This window comes from Poeciliopsis prolifica, unplaced genomic scaffold (assembly GCF_027474105.1).
Source record: "Poeciliopsis prolifica strain line A6 unplaced genomic scaffold, Auburn_PproV2 SCAFFOLD042, whole genome shotgun sequence".
In the NCBI taxonomy this organism is placed as follows: domain Eukaryota; kingdom Metazoa; phylum Chordata; class Actinopteri; order Cyprinodontiformes; family Poeciliidae; genus Poeciliopsis; species Poeciliopsis prolifica.
This window is the reverse complement of record NW_026562417.1, coordinates 2,919,594-2,943,249: the sequence shown is the minus strand read 5'-3', so window position 1 is coordinate 2,943,249 and position 23,656 is coordinate 2,919,594. Positions and strand designations below refer to the sequence as shown.

Genomic DNA, 23,656 nt, shown 5'->3' with positions numbered 1-23,656 from the left:
TTCAAACTCAGAAATTTCCACGTTTTCTAGCAAGTTTCTTAGGTCAACTAAACCATTTCTGACATTTTTGGCGAAAATGTTTTTTATATAATGGTCTTAATACGCCTCTTATGGTCACAAGAGGGTTAATCTTTCAGGACGCGATGACGTCACCTGCTTCCAGAACTTCCGTGTTGACGCGTCGGAGCGGCTGGAGCCAAAGAGCGGACGTGTTTTACTCTATTGGATTTTTATTTTACTATTATCTTTTTTTTTTTCCTTTTTAATCGGTCTCACAAAAGATGTAGCTACAGTAGCAGAGGTCCGCCAAGGAAGCACAAGGAGTTCCAGCTGCTATGTCTCGGAGGGAGACCGCCATCTTTACAAACAGGTGGGTGAGCCCAGGCGTAATGAGGGCAGGTATGGCAGGCCGTCTTAACATAAAATCGGTTTCACGAGGGACGTCTTGCTTTTGGTTCTGATTTGCCACAATGTATTTTAAGACAGTTAAATAGATTTGATTGGTCTGGTGCAAGTTGAATTGTCTCGACAGCAAATAATGAATCAAAATTCAACTGGACATAATTGGAGTTATAATTTTGACCAGTCAAAATGAGGGGCTTTGGGAATGGGTTGGCAGTAGAACTTTCAGAGTTTCAGAGCCATTTTTAGGTGAAAAACTTTCAGATTTCTGAAGCAGTCTTCAAGTTGATTAAATTGAGCATTTTCTTAATAGGCCACACTCTTTTGACTTTGTGAGATTTTCTGACAACTTTGTGCTGGGGAACCTAAAATTCTGTTTGGACACTCAGTGAGAGCACATGTCTTCTAGACACCGAAAAAAGTCATTTTGACATTTGAGTGGTCATAAATTGTAATTGGATGTGCCGCCCATCAACTGCAGATCTGGTGACCTCATTTGAGATGTCTTGAAGGGGATTTTGATTTGTCAAAATGTAACTGAAGATATCTTGAATTATTACTCCTACTATTAAAAATGTAAATGCAGATACCTTTCCGGATAGTCCAAAAAAGGTTTCGTCTAATCAAATGGATTTTTAGATATAACGATAGATTGTTCTTGCTCTTGTTCCATTAGGCTAAAACAACCTCAGTCCTATTGAAAATCTATCTGAAATTGACCTTTTGTGTGAGGCGATGACCACTGCTGTGGAGCCCTTTTGGTTTTGGAAGCTTGAAAAGTGTTCCCCGCAATACTTAATACCACCATGCAGCAAAACCATCCTGTGCACATGAACGCCCCCCCCCTCTCACCAATAATTGAGTTCCTGTGAGACTTACCGATGGTGATCTGACTGACGCAGCTGTAAAATGTTCCTGAAGAGACGTTGTAGCTGCTGCTGCTGGGTTCACGGTCTGTGAGACGCATAAATAAGGCAGTGTTATCCAAAGTAACTTGCAGTGGAGGGGGAAGAAAAAAAGGATATTGATTTTCTCAATGCAAAGCAAGCATTGGTTGGGTTTTTACAATCGATGCTTTTGCAATTAAAAGTTTCTGTAGTCCAAAGGTAAGGGGAAATATTTCTGTCTCGCAGGTCCAAGTATGTCAAGCAGCCCCTGGGTGTTGTGTTGCTCCGGCGGGGGAGATTGAGAAAATTCCTGAACCTGCAAGGTTACTAGAATGAAACTCTAATCCTGCAGCGTTAGCACCCCGAACAAAGTCAGGCTACACTGAGAGGAGCAATTCTTAACCTTGGAGGCGATGGAGGAACAGAGATTAGTGCTTACATAGTCCTAGGGATAACATCTGAAAACAGAAGCCGCTTGTGCTGCTGTCCTATTCAAATAATTTTTCAAACTATGTTGGCTATCAAACTATTTTTAACAGTTTCAACAATACTAAAGAGAGAGACAGGGGAATAAGAAATTAGTGTGGAAAAAAAGTATTTTTTAAAATTATTTTTATTATTTTTGATCCAATGTTGCCTTTCTAACTTCCTATGGCAGAGGGCTGTGCCACACCAGCTTTTTCACAAACATTACATGAGGATTTGGTGGATTGTTTTCATCGTCTATATATTTGTGCTGCGTTTAGCGACATGTTTCGGTAGCATCACCACAATGTGCAGTTTGTTTTTTGTGCGTCATATTTAAGGGTGAAGCTCCTATCGGGGTGTTATATCTCAAAGCCACCACAAGGAGGGTGTCAAGTTCAACTGCCACTATTTTCTAAAACTAATTATTAACCAACTTCTGAAAGCTGACAACACTGAGTAAACAGTAAATAAAAGAAATTAAAATACTTCGATATTTTTCTTAGGACATCAGGCTAATTATTTAATCTTCAGTTTCTAGTTGCTCATTAAGTTTCAAATATACTTGCTTTTTCTCTTCGTTTTTTCTCTGCAGCGTAGTTACTTTTTGAAAAATACTACTTTTTGAAAAATACTACTTTTTTGCGGTCTTTTATTTCACTTTTTTTTTTAGCCCCCGGTATAGTTTCTCTGCTACTGCTTTGAGTCATTTATAGATTCTGAAAGAAAAGTGTGGATTCAAAGCTTTCCAATCTTGTCAAACACACAGAAATAATAAAAAACAGAAGCTGTTCTTTACTACAAATGTTTTGCGCCTTAATAATATCTTTGGACTATTTGTGATTTAAAAGATTAATGAAGGAAAAAATAGACTTGGGTTGCTTTTGCAGAAACAAACGTTTTCTATCCCAATGAAAGCTCGACTCTGAACTCAATATCTTGGATCACCTTGGGAGTTTGAAATTCCCGTACACGCCTAGTTACAACGTCAGTCATTGTAATGGACAACATCTAAATGATTCCTTTTTATGTTGTGGACTTACAGGAATGAATCGAACGATTCCATAATTCATTTTTCCTACGGTCAACAAACAAAATTTCCTCCACACTGAAAAACTACAGCCCTACTGTGGAACACCGGCTCTGAAGGGAGACTGCAGTGATCATTAATCTGTCTCAGCGCAAGAAAAACCAAATCGCAAACCTACTGGATTAGTTCCCTCAACCCAGATGTCTGCTTGGACAGATGTCTTCAGCAAAGATAAGGTCAAAAATAGGAGGGGAGAAATCGAACAGGTAATTTAAATTCGATAGCAGAGATATTTTTCTTCACTGCCCTGATTCTCATCCTGATTCGTGCGTCGACCTTTATCAGCCTACCATCTCATCTCATTCGTCTTCATTATGTTTATGTCAATAAACTGTTCCCTTAAAAAGACACCGAGGCTGAATTCATTCTGGAAATTCAAGACTACTAAGTTTATAGAGATTAGTAATTGTCTAAACTGTGCCAAACTTTTCAATACAAAACAATGTGTGTTTCTGAAATGAATGCTGCTTTTTTGTTTCCCATCATTCATAGGGGCGCCTTATGTGACAACAGCGTGTTATGACCGTCGCAGATTTTAAGATTAATCTCGTGAATTTTCTAAAAAAAAAAAAAACCCAACAACAAAAAAACACACAATAGAAAATTTCTGAGATTAAGACGCTGAAAACGTGCAAGAAAAACAAACAGAAATTTTGTGATCAATCACAAAATTTTTTCAGTTTTTTCTGGAAAAATGTTAGAATTTTAGAGTTTCAAAAGCCAAAAAAAAAAAAAGACAGAAAATTTTTAAGATCAATCTAGGAAATTTTCTATTTAAAAAACTTGAGAATTTGTGTTTCAACATTTGAACATTTTCTGAAAAAAAAAAACTTTTTTGATGCATCTCAAAAATTTTCTAGAAAGAAACAAGTAATTTTCTGAGTTTTTAAGCTTTTCAAACTTAGGAAATTTCCAGAAATAAAACTGTTTTTTTTTTGTTTGTTATTTTCATCTTTTGAGAAAATTTTTAGTAAATTTCTTAAATCAATCAAGGTTTTTCTGGGTTTTTGAAGGAAACTTGCACATTATTTTCATCTACAATGGCCAATGAATTCGTGACAGCCCAAAAATAGGCTAAATATCACTCAATCAATAGTCCAATAAAAAAAAATGAGGTTACATCTACCCTTAGGCGGGTTGGTCGATTTATGTTTCCTGGAATAACCAATAAAAATAAATCAAATTAGTTTGTTCTTTACAAATATTTCAGATGCTTCCTTTACATTTCTGCTTGGGACAGAGTAACCAACAGATGTTTCTGATTATTAAAAAAATAAATAAAAAGTTCCTTTCCATATCACTTCCTGTTCCAATTCTCTAATCTTACACCAGACAGAACAGCAGCAGCACAGAGGCTGTTTATCACTGACTGGCTTTTAGCAATTACAATTGACTCCACTTTTACAGAGACCTGCAGACATTTTGTTTCAAAAGCTGTTGGAGGTCAGCAGCTCCATCATCCAAAATCCATCACATAATGCATGACCAACATTCTCATGCTCAGTGAGAACAGCCAAACTCTAGATTACTTTTTGGACATTAGAGTGAATCTGTAGCTGCGTATAAACCTGAGTTGGACTAAAGTGTCCCACTACTTTTAAACCTATGCTTTAGATTTTCAGTGAAGGTAGAAATTGTAAAACATTACATCAAAGTCTGGATGCAGCACAGGATGCTTTTTTTTAAATTTTTTTTATACCTGCGGAACCGGAGGAGAGGCGCGTGGTGAAGGCGCGGCGCGGGCTGCGCGGGCTGCCCGGGCAGACCCGCACCACCTCATCCTGGCATTGCAAGCACACGACCTGGCCGTCCTGGCCGTCTCCGACCTTGCTGCAACCGACATGCTCGCCGCCGCCCGCGCCGCCGCCCTGGATCTTCATGCTCGCGCCGATCTGCTGGACCAGCCGCATGTCGGCCGCCGCTTCATGATCCAGCATCCTGCCCCGCGGAGCCCGCACAGCATTACGCGCGGCTTCGCCGGGCGAGGCGCCGCTCCCGCACCGCCTTTCCGCTTTGAACCCCTCCCCACTGCGGACAGCTCGCGGGACACGCGCTCACCTCTCCACCTCCCATCCGAGCTCGCGCTCTTTCCACGCGGTGGACTACAGAGCAGGTCTTTGCGCGTGACCGCAGGCATGGCTGCTCCACGCAGTTCTTGGTAATGTCGCAGTGAACACACTGGGATTTGTTTCCAGTTTGTTGGGAATCACATTTGAAACTCTTAAGCAACACAGACGTTCTGAGTCACTATGTCTCTATTTTCTGAAACAATAACAAAGATTTTGGTCCTTATAATAATGATGAAATTAAAAAGGGAAGCCAGTTTGTTTGTTTGGGTAAATTAAAGTCTCTTACTCACTTTGAGAGTGATTCTCTTTGAGTTTTAAATTCGTAAATCAACAAGAGTAAATTTTCAATATTATTTTCAGAATAACTCTTTTAACGACAAAGTTTTCAGTGTGACCGGATCATTCTTGAGTTGCAGTCACAGGAGACACAAAATCATCCCACAGTGTTTGTCACCCTCAGGGCCACTTCTGAAGTTACTGAAAGGTAAAACAGAAACATCCATAAAAAGATGCCCATTGAATGGTTTGTGAGTGATCAATTCAACATATTAAAATCAGATTGGCTAAACTTGAAAGCTTTAAAGAACTGAAAACTAATGCATGACAAATCTCATCCAAAGTAATTCTTAGAATGACTAATCCATGATTTCCCTTTAGCAGTAGTCTAATCCCAATTGATGTCTTAACGTTGTGTAATTATTTTAGTTATTTACAATACATTTGTTAAAGTGTTGAGTCATAAATAATAAAAAAAAGGTGATGTGATAATTCTTTCTTTTATGTCATGATGAGGCACCTACATTCCAACCCCCTCCTCACAGTTCCAAGGTCAAACTAAAACAAGAAGACCAATCCTCGATGAAAGCAGAATATAATCTCTGCCTTGAGCTCTAGTGGAGGAAAACTCTTCACCTTGAGGAAGAACCTCCAGCTCAGGGGAAATAACCCAGATCTGCTGGATAATAAGTCAACAGCTGCAGCCATCCTTTATAATGCTCCACATTTCGAGGCACTGCATGGTCCAGCCTCATGTCAGGGTGCTGGCTGTGCTGTGTTTGGCTGTTCCATCATTTCAGGCTGCATGTTTAATGTTTTAAGAATCTCAAACTATTTTCTGATGTTTTTTGATTCAGTAATGTAGAGATTCAGTAGCGATGAACAACTGCAAGAAAAGATGATTCTCCATGTTCAGTTATATCATTCAGTTAGAATAAGTTTTTCCAAATTTTTGTTGTTTTTCTACGAACATATTTGTTCAAACATTTATCATGTTGCGACAGTATGAGATAAGATAGTCCATCCATCCATCCATCCATCCATCCATCCATCCATCCATCCATCATCCATCCATCCATCCATCCATCCATCCATCCATCCATCCATCCATCCATCCATCCATCCATCCATCCATCCATCCATCCATCCATCCATCCATCCATCCATCCATCCATCCATCCATCCTCTTCCTTTTTATCTGGGATCAGGTTGCGGGGGTAGCAGCTTCAGAAGGGAGGCCCAGACCTCCCGCTTTTCCAGCTCTTCGGGGGGAATCCCAATTCACATTAGGACAGATTAATGATGTTAAAACATAAGGTCACCTTGGGTTTCTTTTTACTATTGAGCCAATTTAAGGTGAAACAGGCTGGAATTCTTCACCAATCAGATTAATTGTAGTTAAAAAAAAACAAACTTCAGCTACGTCATTCCCCAAACCACGGTAGAGAGGGTCAATGAGGTCTTTTGTAACCTCCTTGTGGGGCCCATCCATAGCCACTGACCAAAAAAATGTGCAAATTGAAACTACGAAATAAATGTGCTTCATGGAATAAACTCGTTTTTTGATGTAAAGCTTTTGCGCTAGCATGAGATGGTGAGATGGTCTGTTGTGTGTATCAATATTCTTACACAAACCGAGGTAATAAATGCACTGCAGGCTATGCTGGAGGAAAAACAGCAAACTCTCAGTGAGGAACTTTTTGAAATCATAACTTTCAGTGATTGCAAAATTTTTCATCCACTTACCATTTGCAACCCTCCAGTTTGGAAAATGTCAGAAGCAAAAACTTTTTAAAAAAATGTTTTATTGGCTTTAGTGCCCTTCATTTGATAATTAATTGACAGGAAAGTCGGTAATGAGAGAAGGGGAAGACATGCGGCAAAGGTCACAAGGCCGGGAATCAAACCTGCTACAGCCACGTTGAGGACCAAGGCCTCCATATGTAGGTTATGCTTAACCCCTGCACCACCACAGCACATCACCAAAGACATTCTTTTTAAATTATCTACAGTGCCCCCTGCTGGTCTCAGTAAAAAATAAAGGACTCATTTCTGACTGATATCAGACTAATTTAATAGAGAACTTAAATTGTCTGGACACTAATTGGTTAGAGGTCAAACTCAACACATCTAAGGAAAATAAGAAAAATCACAAAATGTTATGCTTGAAGTCAGCACTATTATAAATAAACATTTAAGTTTTTTACACAAAATGTAAAATAATAAAATAAAACAATTTTTTTTTGTATAGCAATAACAGATAAAGAAAGAATGATTCTTAATAATACATTTGCTTTTTTCCCCCCAGCTTTTACATTTTAACCTTGGATCGAACAAAGACATCACTGATGATGAGACCACAAGCATGGAGAGCATTTTGCTGTCTGAAGTTCAGAGTCATCTACCTCCTCTTGACTTTGAATGTCATTATTCTGCTGCTTTTCGGAGACAATTATTTAAGAACATGTGAAGTGACCAAGGTGAGTTTGTGAGTCTTATGATGGATTTGATTTGTAGAGATTAGGTGTACATAACATGAAGGTGTATTAAAGGTTTTTGCCAAGATCTGTCGTGTCTCCAGACTTATAGGGGAAAATTTTTCAGACTGAGAAAATTATTTCTTGACCAAGAAAAGAGAAAATGCCTGTTGCACATCTCAATTTGTTATCAGTAACAAGTTTGTAAATCCTAAAATCTGATCCCTGTGCAGAAGAATGGAAAAAAAACCCTCAAAGTTCTCCTTTTTGTGTTTGCGCCTATGTATGTGGAGGCTTTAACGTACTTGAGTTCAAGTATGTCTGTGTTTGAGGATATATACAAAAGTAACACCAGGAGTTGTTGGGTGCAAAGTTTTTCTTGATGTGACAAAGGGGTGAGAAGCTTGAAAACCACATGGTGATTTAAGGCATGGATACAGACTCTCAGGTGTAGAAACTCATTTCTGTACATAAGTCTTAGAGAAGCTGCAGCTGAACAATTAGCCTAGAAACTGAAATCTTCACACCGCAAAACAAATTACTGATAGATTTTAGATCTGTGTGACTATGGCAGTTGATTTGTATTGGTGTTTTGTTTTTTTCAGGTAAAACTCACCAACAGTATTGCTCAAACCAGCTGCTCCTTCCATTCACTATCACCAAAGGAGGCGCAAGTGGCAAATTTTCTGAAACACTCAATTGCCTGGCCCGAAACGCTTTCTTTGCCACCTCACCTCTCTTTGAATGACACCAGTGATCCCGCTCACAGTACCTTCACCATTCTCCCAAACAAACAGGGAAGTTGGTTTATAGGGGGTCAGCTGGAGGTTCTGATAAAAATGTCTGACTTCCATGGTCGGCCCAAAACATCAGGCGGAGACTTCCTACTTGCTCGGCTGCACAACCCTACTCTTAACGCAGGTGTGGTGGGGCGAGTTTTCGATCATCGCAATGGCTCCTACACTGCCGTATTCCCTTTACTCTGGGAAGGAAGCGCACACGTTGAGGTGAGACCAGGTTGTATGGTAAACCGTCGTTTAACACAAATGTATTTTAATAATGTAGGAACACTTCTCTTTTACTGTTTTCCTACAGGGAAATGCGATTCATCTGTCTCCATGTAGTCTTATCTCACACCAACTAACTTCATGTCTTCTTTTGCTACATCCATAAATATCCCTTTGGTCTTCCTGCCCTGTGGTTCCAACGTCAGCATCTGTCTACCCGTATGATCATTGACTCTTTTCTAAGCAAGTCCAAACCATCTAAATAAATTGCACTCCTTTCATCCCCCGCCACAAAAAATGTTGATCCATCACGATGGGAGACTCAGAAGCTTCAAAGACTTGACTAGAGTTAATGTTACAAAAAATATAAATAATTTCCTCATGTTCAGATGCACACAGCATGTTTTATTTTTTATTATGGAAGTATAGAGTTATCTCCTAAATTACTCCTGCTAAAGAGCATAGCATATAATATAGAGCTTAAAAATGGTTAGAATCTAGTTTGTTTGGACACAAGATTTTTCAACATAAAAAACTTATGTTGTGCTACTGTTATAACAGGAATAGCTTAACAAACTAGGAATCGTGCTTTCATATAGTGCTTTAATCCTCCAAAGCAGCTGTTAGTGTAGACAGTATATGTGCTAAGCAGGTTTTAAAAACACTCTACAAGCTCATTTTTTATGTCAAATTTGAAAGAAGACATCGAAAACTTACTGCTTTCTTTGTATGAAACTAAGCAATTGTGTTGACCTGTACTTTAATGTGTGCAAATGTTTTAAGTATTCTGGAATTGAATCAGTATGTTTTTTTTCCTGATAAATAACCCCTAAAACTTTTGGTAATGTTTCTTCTTCTCATTTCTGCAAGGTGACTTTGGTCCACCCAAGTGAGGGAGTCGCCGTGCTGGAAAAACTGACCCGAGAGCAACCTGACAGAATTTATTTCCGCAGTTTTTTCCGCCTGGGTTCAGTGCATCAAATCACAACCTGCAACATATGCCTCAATTCAAGTCGGAGGCTGTGCAACTACACTGATCTCAGCACAGGTGAGCCCTGGTTCTGCTACAAGCCAAAGAATTTGAGCTGTGATACCAGGATCACCCACGCCAAAGGAGGATTCAGAGTATATCTAAGCCCAGTAGAGGAAAAGCTCTTTCAAAGGTAAACGAAATGTTAAATTTATACATAACGCTCCAGATATACACACATAAACATAAATGACAAAATGCAGAAATTTAGTTCTTGTTTTTTATTTTAATATTATTTTTGTTATTTTATGTATGTTGAGTCATGATCTGCATGACTACATACGTCCAGAGACAACTGATTACGACCTCTATTAAGAGCAATGCAATGAGCTCACAAATTGCCATTGTCATCTAATAATACATAATTTTACAGGTTATAGGTGCATTTCCATTATATTTGCACAATTTGACATTTCGAAGAGAAATTTGCTTAATGAAGGCACAGCTATTTTGAACTTGTTCTTTGATAAAACCCGTTGTCGCTACGATTAGATGTGTGTTTTGTTTTTTTCTGGATGCACCAAAAAGTGACGTGATATTGGCACTGGCAGAAGCCACAAAAAAGAAGCGGTACGAGACGGTGGCGTGCGCATTTCTACACCGCAATTGTAAAATTGGGAGTTTTTTTATTTTTTCCAACATTAGTGGAATATTGGGGAAGTTTAGAGTCCAGTTGTAATGGAAATGCATTTAGTCTGGCATAATTTATGCCATAAAATGTGGGTTTAAAACTGGACCGAAATGCAAACAACTTCAGTGGGCTGACAAGCTTTACCGAAAAATATAAAGAACAAAAATCCAACTTACAAAACAGGAACAGGACATGAAGCTGAGATTGAGGACTAGGTGACCAACTAGTAACTAGACGTGTCCAATGAAAACCAATCTTCTTCTTCTTCCATACCATTTTATTGGAAGCTTACAAGCTTTGTGTATACTATTTGTATTCACCAATACAAACGTATTAATGAATCTACACACATTAAGATTGATTAATAATAATATATCCAACACAAGCATAAATAACATGGAAGTGATCAAAGCTCAAAATTGTCCTGGGTCTTAATGTCCCAGGACAATTTGCCAATATGGGCAACTGCCGTCCAGTTCAGTCTGACTCATACGAACAAACTTTTAGTAAACTTTGTTTTGACTTTTCTATTTCTCTGAACGTGACAAGTGTTTCATCTTTGTGTTAGTGGTGTCAACTTGAAGGTCTCCATTCCAGCCTCAGGACCTGCACACATCCAAGGTATAACATTTTTACCGCCACCTTCGTAATGTCTGTACTGCTGAATACATGACAAGCATGGCATGAGGAAAAAAGTTAGGTGAACTTGTCTGTATGCAGATTGTCCATGATGAGTATTAATCTGCAGACAAAAGCTAATCAATCTACCTACTTCCAATTCTTTTTTCTTCTTCCAGTTCTGAGTCAATTTGAATACGTTTACAGATCCGGTAAGGTTATAAAAAGTAATGCTTGCAAACATCCAGTCTTCTAACAATTTGACAATATGTAAGATTTTTTAAGATCATGTTTAGAATTATTCTTTTTTTTATTTTTTGCCTTCTATTTATTTAGATTTCAACTTCCCTTGGGACTTTCCTAGTGGAGTAAAAAAAACTATGCAGTCTCGCCCCTCTGGTTATTACTACCAAGGTGCTTGGCGGTCACTAGATGGCACCATAGTTCACCAGTTTAACACCATCTCAGCAATCAGCCAGTGTCTGAAAAACAAAGCACTCCACCTGTATGGAGACTCCACCATTAGACAATGGTTTGAATATTTAAACCAATCGCTACCAGGTATGTGTCCATTAGAAATGTCTGAAATCAGGGTTTAAATTGGTTCACATTGCTGCCTCTTCTGTTCTCTTTGCCTTAGATCTAAAGGAGTTTGACCTGCGGAGTTCCAATCAAACCGGACCGTTCCTGGCTTTGGATTACGCAAAAAACATTTTATTGACGTTCCGCAGCCACGGCCCTCCTATCCGTTTTCGCATCATCCCTATCAGTGATCTCCATTATATTGCCAACGAACTGGATCGTGTGGTTGGGGGAACCAATACAGTTGTAATTATTGGCATCTGGTCTCACTTCAGCACTTTCCCCATTGAGGTCTACATCCGACGTCTGCTGAACATTCGGAAAGCGGTGGTGCGGCTGTTGAGGAGGTCTCCAGATACTATTGTCATTATCAGGACCGCAAACCCCAAAGCGTTGACACTGTATGAGACACTGACCAACAGCGACTGGTATTCGCTACAGCGTGATCAGGTCCTCAGGGCAATATTTAAAAGAGTAAAAGTCAAACTAGTGGACGCCTGGGAGATGTCTGTAGCCCACCATCTGCCACACAACCTCCACCCACAACCACCCATAGTTAAGAACATGATAGATGTTGTTTTATCTTACATATGCCCCAAAACAAAGAATTTATAAAGAACTAAGGGAGTTTGGACTTTCTTGAATGTGTTTTCTATTGACTTCTCTGGTGAACATTGTCTGTGAATGGATACAGTCCAATGACAAAACATTTCCCAAGTGGACTAATAAAATCTAACTTATGTCAGTACAAACGATATTGGCTTAAATTGAGGTTACACTGAAGTAATGGTGATTAAAATGTACATCACGATCAGAAATCTTTTGAATTTCTACATTTAATTTTACTTAAGTTATTGACACTGAAGCAATAAGTTAAAGGGTTGAATTTAAAATTCTAGAAAATTTCACACCTACAGTTTTGTTGATAAATTTATAGGCATTCAATATCAGTACAAAACCCACATTAATATGAGACATTTTATAATTTGAATCAAGTTTTTTGGGGGGTGTAACAATTACACAACTGTTATTATTTTTCACAAGGACTGCTTGCACAATTTTGAACAATTTGTAGATTTCTTTTCTAATCTGGCCTGCAAAGTGATAGTTTTTAGCCCTGTTGCCTCACAGCAAGAAGCACTTTAATAATTCTGGCCTGCGGTTTATTTAGAGGGTCTGCATGTTCTCACCATGCGTCGAGGGTACTCGACTTCCTCACACAGTAAGAAGTGTATAAAAATAATGCTAGGTCTTTGAGTTGTTCTGTGATTGCTTGATGACTTGTCCAGGGTGGACATTGCCTGATGGCTGCAAAAGAAAGGTACCAGCAACCGTTTTGGGATGAGGCAGTTTTGACAGGTGGAAGGAATTTGTTCGTTGTTAAAATTACATACAAATATATACATAAATGCAGACTGAAATTTGGTCAAATGCCAGCAACTTCTAAGTTGACAGTCTGTTTTTGTTACCATCAAGAGTCTGTTGGTATTATTTTGGCTGGATAGCTGACAATTCTTCAAATATGGTATTCTGCTTTATCCGTTCCAACACCAGTTTTGATGTTTGCTGGGGATTATTGTCAATGCTGGAACAATAAGGCAAGGTAATTTTATCTATATAGCATCTTTTCAGCATCAAGGCAATACAAAGTGCTTTACATGAATTAAAAGAAAATACAAACAAAATAAACCATAGGCAAGAGCAAAAGAAAGAAAATAATCTAATGTTTATCTAAAGTATGTAAGCTCGGTGCTCCTGGTGTAACTGACGTGCTTATAGATCAGCCTATGTCTCTCGCAGACTCTTTTCCCAAATTAAGTCTCTGATAAAGATGAAATAATCAAGAGCGAGTCCTTGAGAGATCAGGGTGACTTCAGGAGGGTGAGGAGATGAGAAGGAGTAGTTTGTTTACATGAACTCCAGGAGATTTGAGATGGCCAGAAGGTGTCAGGGAGACAAGATTCAGAATAATAAATTCTCTCTAGATCAGGCAGAGATCTACAGAGAAATTTCTGTCAGTCCTAGAATCTTTAACCGATATGTCTCTTATAGTTCATCCCAATCATCCAAATTGATGGGGCTGTTCCAATGACCCGAAGCCAGTGACCAAGACCCATTCCATCCCACTAGTGGGTTTTGAGTCCTCACCTTGACAAATGTCAATGTGACTGAATAAATTGGTATGAATTTATGTCGGGAAATGTATGAATTCCTAATCTTCAGCTCGAAACTTTGTACACTATGTAATTATTGGGCCAGAAAAGTTACTTGAATTTCAGTAACTACCATTTTATCAATCGGGAACACAGTCCACTTATTCACAATAAGGTCAACAGACTAGATTAACACTCTCACGGTCTTAAGAGATGGGGTTGCACTGATCCTGCATGTGCTTTTGTGTGTGGTTTAGGAAACTGACGGTCTGATGGGACATCTCCTGGACTCCTGAACTGCCCTTCCAGGCACTGGAAGGGCAGTTGTTTTACCACTAGAAAACTACACCCCTTTAAAACAAATAGCTCTTTCAGCTTCAGAAAGACTTGATATTTTAAATTATCAATACAGAAAATTAGCATCATTAACAAAAAAAGCAAACAAGCCCATGAGATGCCAGCATGTTTCCTTCCACAATAAGGAAACATGTTGATTTATCATCCATCCTTGCAGATGACAAACAGCTGTTGAGCACACAATGACACCGGGGAGAGATTATTACATAAAACACCTGGGAATAAAAGACATGGAAAGAGAGAGAAATAAGAACCTTACTACTGTGTTGATTTTGGTTGCCAGGGAGTGTAGCACATCCAACCACATATACTTGCTTAAGTCTCCGTGCTACCGATCATGAGAAAATGGTATTCTACTTATCTTGTTAGCAACCAGTGGTTGTTTGAGCTACTGCTGCCAAACCAGGCTGCAAACAAGGCCATCAACAACCATGCCAAATTGAAAGCCACCTAAATCCCCTGTCAGTGTTTATGGCAGATCTTTTTCACACAGGCACACCTCACAGTGTACTGCAAAAAAGACAGTATTTTAATATCACATTGTAATAGTCTAAGTTTGATAGAAATTCCATTATATGAGGTTTAATGATTGATTGCTGCGCCAACCAAAACAAATAGGTGGAACGATAAAGTGGAATAGTTCGACCCGATGTACTAAACAACTAAAAACAATCCTGAGGATTAACTCATAATAGCTGACCTTTGGGCAACACAAAAGCATGTGGACAATTGGAAATCAAGAATTTCTTCTGCTCCGACACAACAAATAATGAATTTCTTCATAGATTGGCATGTCTTATCAGTCACACAAAATTAGTAGCAGAATATCAAGGGGAAAAAACCCTATGTACTATTGTATTTCTGTTGCTCTTACGAGGGATACGACATGGACAGAATTGTATTTGAAACGTAATATGTAACAATGTATTGTTTATTCTATGTTGCATGACTTAATGTTTTTGTGTTTATGGTGTAAAGCACTTTGAAATGCCTTGCTGCTGAAATGTGCTATACAAATAAAGGAGACGAAACATTTCCTGCGATGGCCGCCTGTAAGTGATACAAAGTACTGCAAAAATATTGGGTGAACAAAAAAAAAAAAAACAACAAAAAAAGACATTTATCATTTTCTGGCCAGAATTAGTTTTTAAACTCACCTTAAGATGTAGAATTTGTCTTTTGTCCTGGGTGATGAAATCAACAAGGGTGTCAGTAGTCACTTTCCTTTGTGGTTGTTTTTGATTGGCAGAAGGGAAACAATTAAATCAATCAATCAAATTTTATTTGGATAGCACATTTCAGCAGCAAGGCATTTCAAAGTGCTTTACACCATAAACACAAAAACATGAAGTCATGCAACATAGAATAAACAATACATTGTTACATATTACGTTTCAAATACAATTCTAAACAGGTGCGTTTTTAGTTGAGATTTAAAGGAGTTTCTGTTGTTTCACAGTTTTCTGGAAGTTTCTTCCAAACTTACATGTTTACATGTTTGTTGCAAACATGTAAGGCATGAAATTGAGAAACATTGTTATAAACCAAGGTGTTTCTCTGCTTATGCCATAACATACACCTGGATACTTGTTATTTTCAGGTATGTTCACCAAGTACACACATGACATTCGTGCCTAATCTAGGCAGGCATGAACTTAACCCTACTTTAAATGCATGCAATAAGGTAGGCTACTGAAGCAATTTCTTTTGAAATGTGCATTTAAACAGCATAACTTTTCCAAAATCTGTTAATGGCCAAGTTACACTTTTTTATTGTTCCCTCTCCTTTTGCTTTACCCAGACCAGCCATAATCAAACACCTAACAAACTCAAATTAAATTTATCCCATAGACTATTGAACTTTGGCAGTAGGTAGTGTCCTCATATGGAGGAGACTAAGCTTTATATTAACGTGATTTGTTTTAGTACATTTTCTGCCATTTTCAGTGTGCTTTAAAATATGTTTTTATAATAACAATGTTAAGATTTCTGCGAATAGTATGGCAATTTAAAGAAAAAAACACACACACACACCTGGCAGCTTCACGTCTTCCAAAACTTTATCCAAAGTTTAAAAAAAAAAAGTCATGTTAGCATTTAAAACGATGTGCTGACGTCCAACCTCACCCGCCATCTTTCTTCTGTTCTGCTCAATCGGTTTATGTTCCTGGGTGTGTTGTCCAATCCAAATTTGACATGGATCCGGGAGGCGATTAAAGGATTTCTCAAATATGCAGTGAAGATTACGGCAACAACTCCAGGTGTGTTTTTGATTTTACAAAATACTCCCTCTATTATTGTAAAATGAAAAAAAAAGTATTTGTCTGAACTGAGATCATGCCGACTTAATCTTACAGCACAACAATCTTTTTTTTTCTTACCACCCTCTGAAAAAGACAATATCCCTCACAGTACAAGGAGTACAATACAAGGCACAAAAATGTGCCACTTAATTTGAATGATGTGTTGTTTCGACATGATTAAAGTGGTACAACATCTGTGCCAGGCGTTGATCATTTTTAGTTGTTGATCCAATTGAGTCAAAGTCCATGGTTCTATTTTTATAGCTCCAGTCCTATTCCAGTTACACCCTGTGAGAACAGAGAGGCAGAAAAACACACAAAGACACACACATCTCCACACAGCTCTCCGGATTTCACAAAGCGAGGACGACGATAGAGAAAAATACAAAGGTAAATGAAAAAAAACAGATGAGAAAAGTTATTATTCTGTGCTGGTGGTTTTCTTCTGCTCTTTGGATACACATCAACCATCTAAAATTTAAAAATTTTTTAATTTGTCTAGTTAAATTTTTCAGTTTATAGCACTTGTGGTACAAAAAGGCTGCATTTGTTTAGCACAAAATACCTCTGAAATTTATTATCTTTAAGAATTGACATATTTAAATATTGACATATTGGCTACAATGAGAATACAACAAGAAGAAATATTTTTAAACGTGGTTGTCGGTGAAACAACCACGTTGTAGGACAAGGTTATTCTAATTTATTCATTTTAGTGAATAAATATCTGCATGTTTGAAACACAGCTGTGTGAATATGTGAATGAGAGATGTGTGCAGTTTGTTTCATACTACAAGGTGTGTACTGCAAGACTTTTACAGAAGTGCGTGGCATTTATATCCCTATTATATGGCCATAACTATGTGTGTTTGTCCAACGCCCTGTTGTAGGGGAACCCTTATATTTTACTCAAGGCCTCATAAAATCTTGCAGCAGTCCTGGTCACATTCAAAGTTTTTTTTTTTTTAATGGCCTAAACCGGACAATGATAAGAACCTGCTTGCTTAATTATATATTATTTCTGGAGAAAACATGTCTCATGTGTATCTTGTACAATATTTTGGATTAAGTTTTACCACCAAGGCAATGCCAATTCATTTTTACGAAGCTACAAGCGAAGGCCAGGCACGCTGACGTCCATTTCGAAAAGCAAATTTACAGTTTTGCTTCTGAAGATAATTACAAGACCCTCAGCACGTCTAAAAACACGACTGTGAACGAAATCATTTTTTGCGCCTCGCATTGAGCTCGCAGGTGTCGAGTGAACCGTGTGGCCTCCCGGAGGATTCATACATACCAGAAGCTGCCGGAAGAGAAAGTTCCAGGTCCTCCAGTTCGAGTGGAAGGCGGCGCGCGAGATGCTAAAACTCAAGAGATGAAGGTTGGACACCGCGCGTCAGAGCTCGCGCGAGGCTCGGACGGTGGCCTTAGTGCGCGCGGCAGGTGTTATGCCGGGAAACACCGTTTTTTTTACAGCTTGCTTGAGACATGTGTCGAAGGTTTTTTTCTTTTAACACCATAACAGCTTAAAGCATCACAAAACAGAGGGCCGTTATAGAGAACATTTTATATTTTAACTGTCTAGTCTATTAATGTAGGGGGGGGGGGATGCATTTTAATTTCTGAGCTTACTAATATTTTCATCCACTGTCTATAGTCCTGTTGATATGAAACTTGCAGCAGTAACTCAGAGAAGAGGCGTCATTACGTAGAAAAGGTAAAATCCCTCTGAACTCTTCTTCAAGTTCGAGATGCACGTCGCCTAGTTAAAACCTCCCTGTTTCTACCGAAGTTATCAAATTTGGAGCAAACAGAAACTGTAACAAGAGTCTCCATTTTCTAGAACGATGCCGAAACTACTTCTGCCAAGTAATTTTATTAAAACATCTCGACCATTTTTACAGTATCCATCATTTCTGTCAAACTATCTTTTCTAGTATTTTTTTATTTTTTTTTTTTGCTAGCTAAATATATGAAAAACAACAAACAAACAGTTAACGTTGAATGTCCTTATTGGTAGAAAAATGCAAGAAAAATGCAGAAAACAATCAAAAGGAGTTTAATATTTAGGATGAGATGATCAAACTGATGGGGAAAAAAGCTTATTTTATGATGCTCATAAAATAAGATGAACTTTGTTCTCCCAAAGGAAACCTGTCTTGCGTACAAACGTTGTCTGTCATATTACATTTATATTTAAAACCATGTCTGTACAGATCCATTAGCAGAAATAAATAAATAGTTCCTAAAATGTATATAAAGTCTTAAAATTCACGAGTCAGACTGTTCAGCAGTTGACCAGCTACTTTAAAAAAAAATTTTTTTTTTTAATGGCATTAGTACAACTGCTTTGTGCAGGTCAGACACAATTCAATTACGTCATCGTTTGATTTTGCAAAGTGGATTTGTTTTCTACAGGTATTACCATAAATGAGACGATAAGGTACACTCACAGTAATCCACTTTAAACCATCAGTTACTACACTTATCACATAAAACTGCCTAAACTGAATCTTTTAGTCTTTCAGATGTATAATTGGGATTAACTGACGATTACGCAAGTTATACATTTGTAAGAGCTTGGTTAATTAGCTCATAAATAGCACAGAAGTTCACTATTGATTTTATCTGAACTTTTTGATGTACAGCAGTGTGACTAAAAACCCCATCCACCCCCCTTCCATCCTCTGAAAACGACATTCCCTACGTGGTTAAAACTGATACAACAAAAACTAAACGAAAAAAAAATTCTCAGTCGGTTGTTTTGGTCTTTAATTCAACTGAATATAATTTCATACTTGCAGTTCGAGGCAACTGGAAAGGATAACGGTAAATATCCCCAAAAAGGTTCTTTCATTTATTCTCCAATCATTTAATGAAAAAATTCAGATTTAATCAGAAACCTGAGTTGTTGTTTTCATTTTGTCTTTCAGCACAAGTCGTCATTTGTCATGGAAGGCCAGGCGTTCAGAAAACGTTTTCCTCTGAAGTACAGTTGGATCTTCCTGTTCTTGGCCTGCCTTGTTTTATGGGTCATGTTTTACAGTGAAAACATCACTGATCACATAACCTGCCGGTTGTCAGAGGTGAGTTTGTCATCTTTAAAATACTTACTCCAACTGCTTAAGGATAGTACGCCGATAAAAAATACAACTTTTCATACAATGATAAGGTCGTATGAACAAGTGAAGATGGAGCCAACAAACCATCATCTCTGATTATACACTGTTAAAAAAGTCTTTAATCTACAGTAAAATACAGGCAGCAATTTTACTATGTAAATACGGATTTTACTGTATTTTTAAAATAAAATTCTGGCAGACACAGCTGCCAGTGTTGTACTCAAAAAGTGAATCACTCTAAAATAAGTCAGGGGTTTTCTTCATTACTCTTGATAGATTTTTGATCTCTAAACTTTTCTCTATTTAAAGATGAGCGTCCCCACAACAAAGGCTCCAACACTCAGCACCACAAGGTTCAAACGTCCCACTGAGCCTCCTGAGCCAGCCAGCGTCTGCTCCTACCACTCTGTGTTACCAGAGGACGCTCTCGAGGTAGAACTGTTGAAGGAGTCCATCGCCTGGCCTGAAACACCTTCTCTACCGCCTGACTTCTCTCTGAATGACACCAGTGATCCGGCTCACAGCACCTTCACCATTCTGCCAAGAAACGGCGGTGGAAGTTGGCGAGTAGGGGATCAGCTGGAGGCTCTGATACAAATCACCGACTTCCAGGGCCGCCCCAAGTCATCAGGGGGAGATGTTCTGCTTGCTCGACTGCACAACCCGACTCTTTTTGCAGGTGTCGCAGGGCGAGTGTTGGATCATCACAATGGCTCTTACACTGCTGTGTTCTCTTTACTCTGGGAAGGAAGTGCACATGTTGAGGTACGACTAAAACATTTCTTGATGAGCGCATCAGTAATGGGTCCTAACTACCTGTGCCTCTACTGTCAACTAAATGAACCTTTTTAATGATTTGTGAAAAAAGGAAACAGGTAATCTCGTGTTTGGGTGACTTTATATCCAACCTACAACATGTTAGGATCAGAGGGAATGACATAAACATAGGAAGAGATGGCATAAACCACAGAGAAGCACCTGAGGATGAAAAACGTATCTCTCCATCATATAAAGCAGACTATACTTGGGGGGCTATGTGCTATTCTCCATTCTCCAGCGGCCATTGGGCGAGAGCTGGGGTGTCTGTCCCTGTGACAGACCACAGGGACGATTCTATGTATCTAAACCAAAAACACTAGATTGTACTTGCAACCATTGGAGATACCTCATTTTATTTCATAGGGCTTTTTTCTGGTTCTTTTCAAAAAGGTGACTCTGGTCCATCCCAGCGAGGCGGTCACTGTGCTGGAAAGAATCACCCAGCAGAACCCTGACAGAGTTTCTTTAAAAAGCATCTTCCGCTTTGGCTCTGTCACTGAAGCTACTGCTTGCAACGTGTGCCTCAAGGCGCCCCCTGAAAAGCTGTGCAACTTCACCGACATCCGCACCGGTGAGCCCTGGTTCTGCTACAAGCCAAAGAAACTCAAATGTGAACACAGGATCATTCACTCATTTGGAGGATTCGGTCTGAAACTAAAGCCGATGGAGGAAAAGCTATTTCAAGGGTAAGCTTAATACAATGCAACTGTTTTAACTTTGACATGCAAAACTAATAGGTCAGCAAATATGGTAATTGCATCATGAGAGATGTAGGAATGCTGGTACACTTTAATAAACTGATGGCTTTGAATCCTCCAGAGGTTTTCTTCCTCTCACATCATGCTTCAAACATGCTCAGATTAAAATACATCATATTCAGTTCAGGAATCCATCGGATGTGAGCCATATATTTAGCTTTGTTTGTGTCGCCTACAATACAAGCCATCAAAGGTCCAGTCCCAAAACTGGAACCAATCAAAATTCTTTTGTAAATTTGTTCACATCAGATTCACATTCTCAAACAAATCATCAAATGTACTTAGAATAAAAAAGAAACCAGAGTAAATGAAAAAATTATACTCACTTGGACTTCATTTAGTTGAATATTTCAAGAAGATGTTTAATATATTTTCTGTGCTGTCTTATAGGGGTGTAAACATGAAAGTCTTCATTAGAGCATCAGGGCCTTCCAACATTACGATTTCACCCAAACTAAAAGGTAACGTTTCTGAATTTTTCAGTCTTAATGGATATGCAAGTTTGATGAGGTAGTTTGGTGCCCAGCCTCATTCCTTCTCCACCAGTGCAGCGGCACAAAGTGGCAGTCTGGCTGCTGTGCGTCCTTTTGACAGTTTGCACCAACTTTCAACATTATCAGGCCCAATGTTTCACACAAGGCAGCTTACTGTGCGACAAAAAGTTTTACATATGTGGCTGTAAAAATGTAGCTCCAACGGACGTCCAGTTCGCTTCCAGAACTTGAGTAGAGGGAAGTACAGAACATGGGGGTACATAGACTGTACATAAACCGAGAACATCTTTTATTTACTTAGTGAGTTATGCATATTTTCTTAATTACACATAAAGATGGATTTACCATAAGTACTGTCGTATAGTTGAATGAAAATCCCTACCATCACTATAATGAAGTCACTAAACTTTCAAAGTTATTTTCTTCCAGTTCTGAATGAAACGGTTCCCACAAACACATCAGGTAAATTTGATCTTATTGTGTAAAAATACAATAACACAATCAGTCTTTAAAAATATTGTTTTTGGCCTTGATTTTCTTCTTGACTAATTTTTTTAACCTTCTTTCTGACTTTAGGGGGAAGTGTGAACATTCAACCTGCTGGTTATTATTACCAGGGAATTTGGCGAGCACTAGATGGCGCCACGGTTCACCAGCTGACTAACAACTCTGCAATTAGCCAGTGTTTGAGTGGCCAGGTGCTCCACCTGTATGGAGACTCCACCATCAGGCAGTGGTTTGAATATTTGATCTCAGCAGCACCAGGTAGATGCCCAGTAGAAATGTCTAGTAACAACTGAAATTTCTTCATGCTCTAGTCTAATCTGCTCTTTTTCACGGTTTCAGATCTCAAGAAGTTTGACCTGAAAAGTCTACAGCAGACAGGACCTTTTATGGCCTTGAACTACGCAAAGAACACCTTGGTGACGTTCCGCTGCCACGCTCCTCCCATTCGTTTCGGTCACTTGCCGATCAGTCAGACACGATACATTGCCAACGAACTGGATGGTGTGGCTGGAGGTGAAAAGACGACTATCGTCATTGGAGTTTGGTCGCACTTCAGCACTTTCCCCGTTGAGGTCTACATCCGGCGCCTGCTGAGCATACGGAGGGCAGTGGGGCGGCTGTTGACCAGAGCTCCAGGTACACTGGTCATCATCAGGACCGCGAACCCAAAGCGCTGACCCTCTACGAGACTCTGACCAACAGCGACTGGTTTTCAATTCAACGTGACAAAATACTCAGGACAATATTTAAAGGGATGAATGTCCGATTTGTGGACGCCTGGGAGATGACCTTGGCCCACCACCTGCCACACAACCTCCACCCACAGCGTCCCATAATAAGTAACATGCTAAATGTTGTTTTATCCCACATATGTTCTCCATCAGGGAACTTTAAAAAAGCAACAAAGTTGTAGAATAGGACCTGTAACTGGGTAACCACTGGTGATTGGTAAAACTTTATCTGTATCACTTTAAAGACGTGTCAACCAGCAGAAACAAAGATGGAATCAAAATTAGTAACACAGAAGCAGGTAAAGGAAATTTGGTGCTGGGATAAAATGGCTCCAAAAAGGCTTTGAAGAAAGCCTTCTTTCATGTTTGACAAGTCTATATTTATATTGAAGTTAGGTGTAAATAAAACCATATTATTTTTTAAAAAAATGTGTAAGTTTAATCTTTTCAGCCACTCTTGTCTCATTTTCTGTCAGAAATGTAGTAATAAAATAAACTTGCTAAAAGTAATTGTACTGGTTACATTAAGTGTTAGCTGGCAGACAACTTTTCCCCCTTGTGTTATGGAAAAAGCTAAAGAATAAAACATCGGTTCCCCTTCCCCTACTTCTCATTAGTCCATTGCATTATGCCTCAATCTGGAGACTCACAAAAACCTATGAATGAACATGGTGTCAAAAAGGTCAGGTGCTTGAAAGAGAGAGGAAAAAAGAGAGAGTGACATGATGAGTTTCTGTGACTTGCACTCTGTACCTTTTCTGTCCACTGCACCTCCGACTTTCTGCAGTAGATCAAGTAGAAACTGAATGGAACCGGATGAAACAACAACAAAGTTATTGTTTCAACCTTATTTTCTGATGTAAGATGAAAATGGTACC

The 23,656-nt window shown here is 38.8% G+C and overlaps 2 protein-coding genes and 1 pseudogene across 3 annotated transcripts in view; 2 read left to right on the top strand and 1 right to left on the bottom strand.

Moving 5' to 3' along the window:
- The window catches only part of LOC129376247 (anoctamin-4-like), a 39,078-nt gene extending 34,222 nt beyond the window's left edge, over positions 1–4,856 (bottom strand). For both annotated transcript variants that reach the window (XM_055055794.1, XM_055055795.1), the window contains exons 1-2: positions 4,544–4,856; positions 1,282–1,356 (exon numbers count right to left, since the gene is read on the bottom strand). In XM_055055794.1, the coding sequence (XP_054911769.1) occupies positions 1,282–1,356; positions 4,544–4,781 (313 nt within the window). In that variant the 5' untranslated portion in view covers positions 4,782–4,856. The remainder of the gene's footprint in view (positions 1–1,281; positions 1,357–4,543) is intronic.
- LOC129376248 (NXPE family member 3-like) lies at positions 187–12,173 on the top strand. The gene is made up of 8 exons (XM_055055800.1): positions 187–370; positions 7,498–7,669; positions 8,272–8,673; positions 9,544–9,836; positions 10,903–10,955; positions 11,132–11,164; positions 11,289–11,513; positions 11,593–12,173. The coding sequence occupies exons 1-8, from the start codon at positions 336–338 to the stop codon at positions 12,147–12,149; spliced, it is 1,770 nt and encodes a 589-aa protein (XP_054911775.1). The 5' UTR covers positions 187–335; the 3' UTR covers positions 12,150–12,173.
- A 4,495-nt stretch (positions 12,174–16,668) lies between these two features.
- On the top strand, positions 16,669–23,164 carry LOC129376246 (NXPE family member 3-like; annotated as a pseudogene).
- Positions 23,165–23,656: the final 492 nt, after the last annotated feature.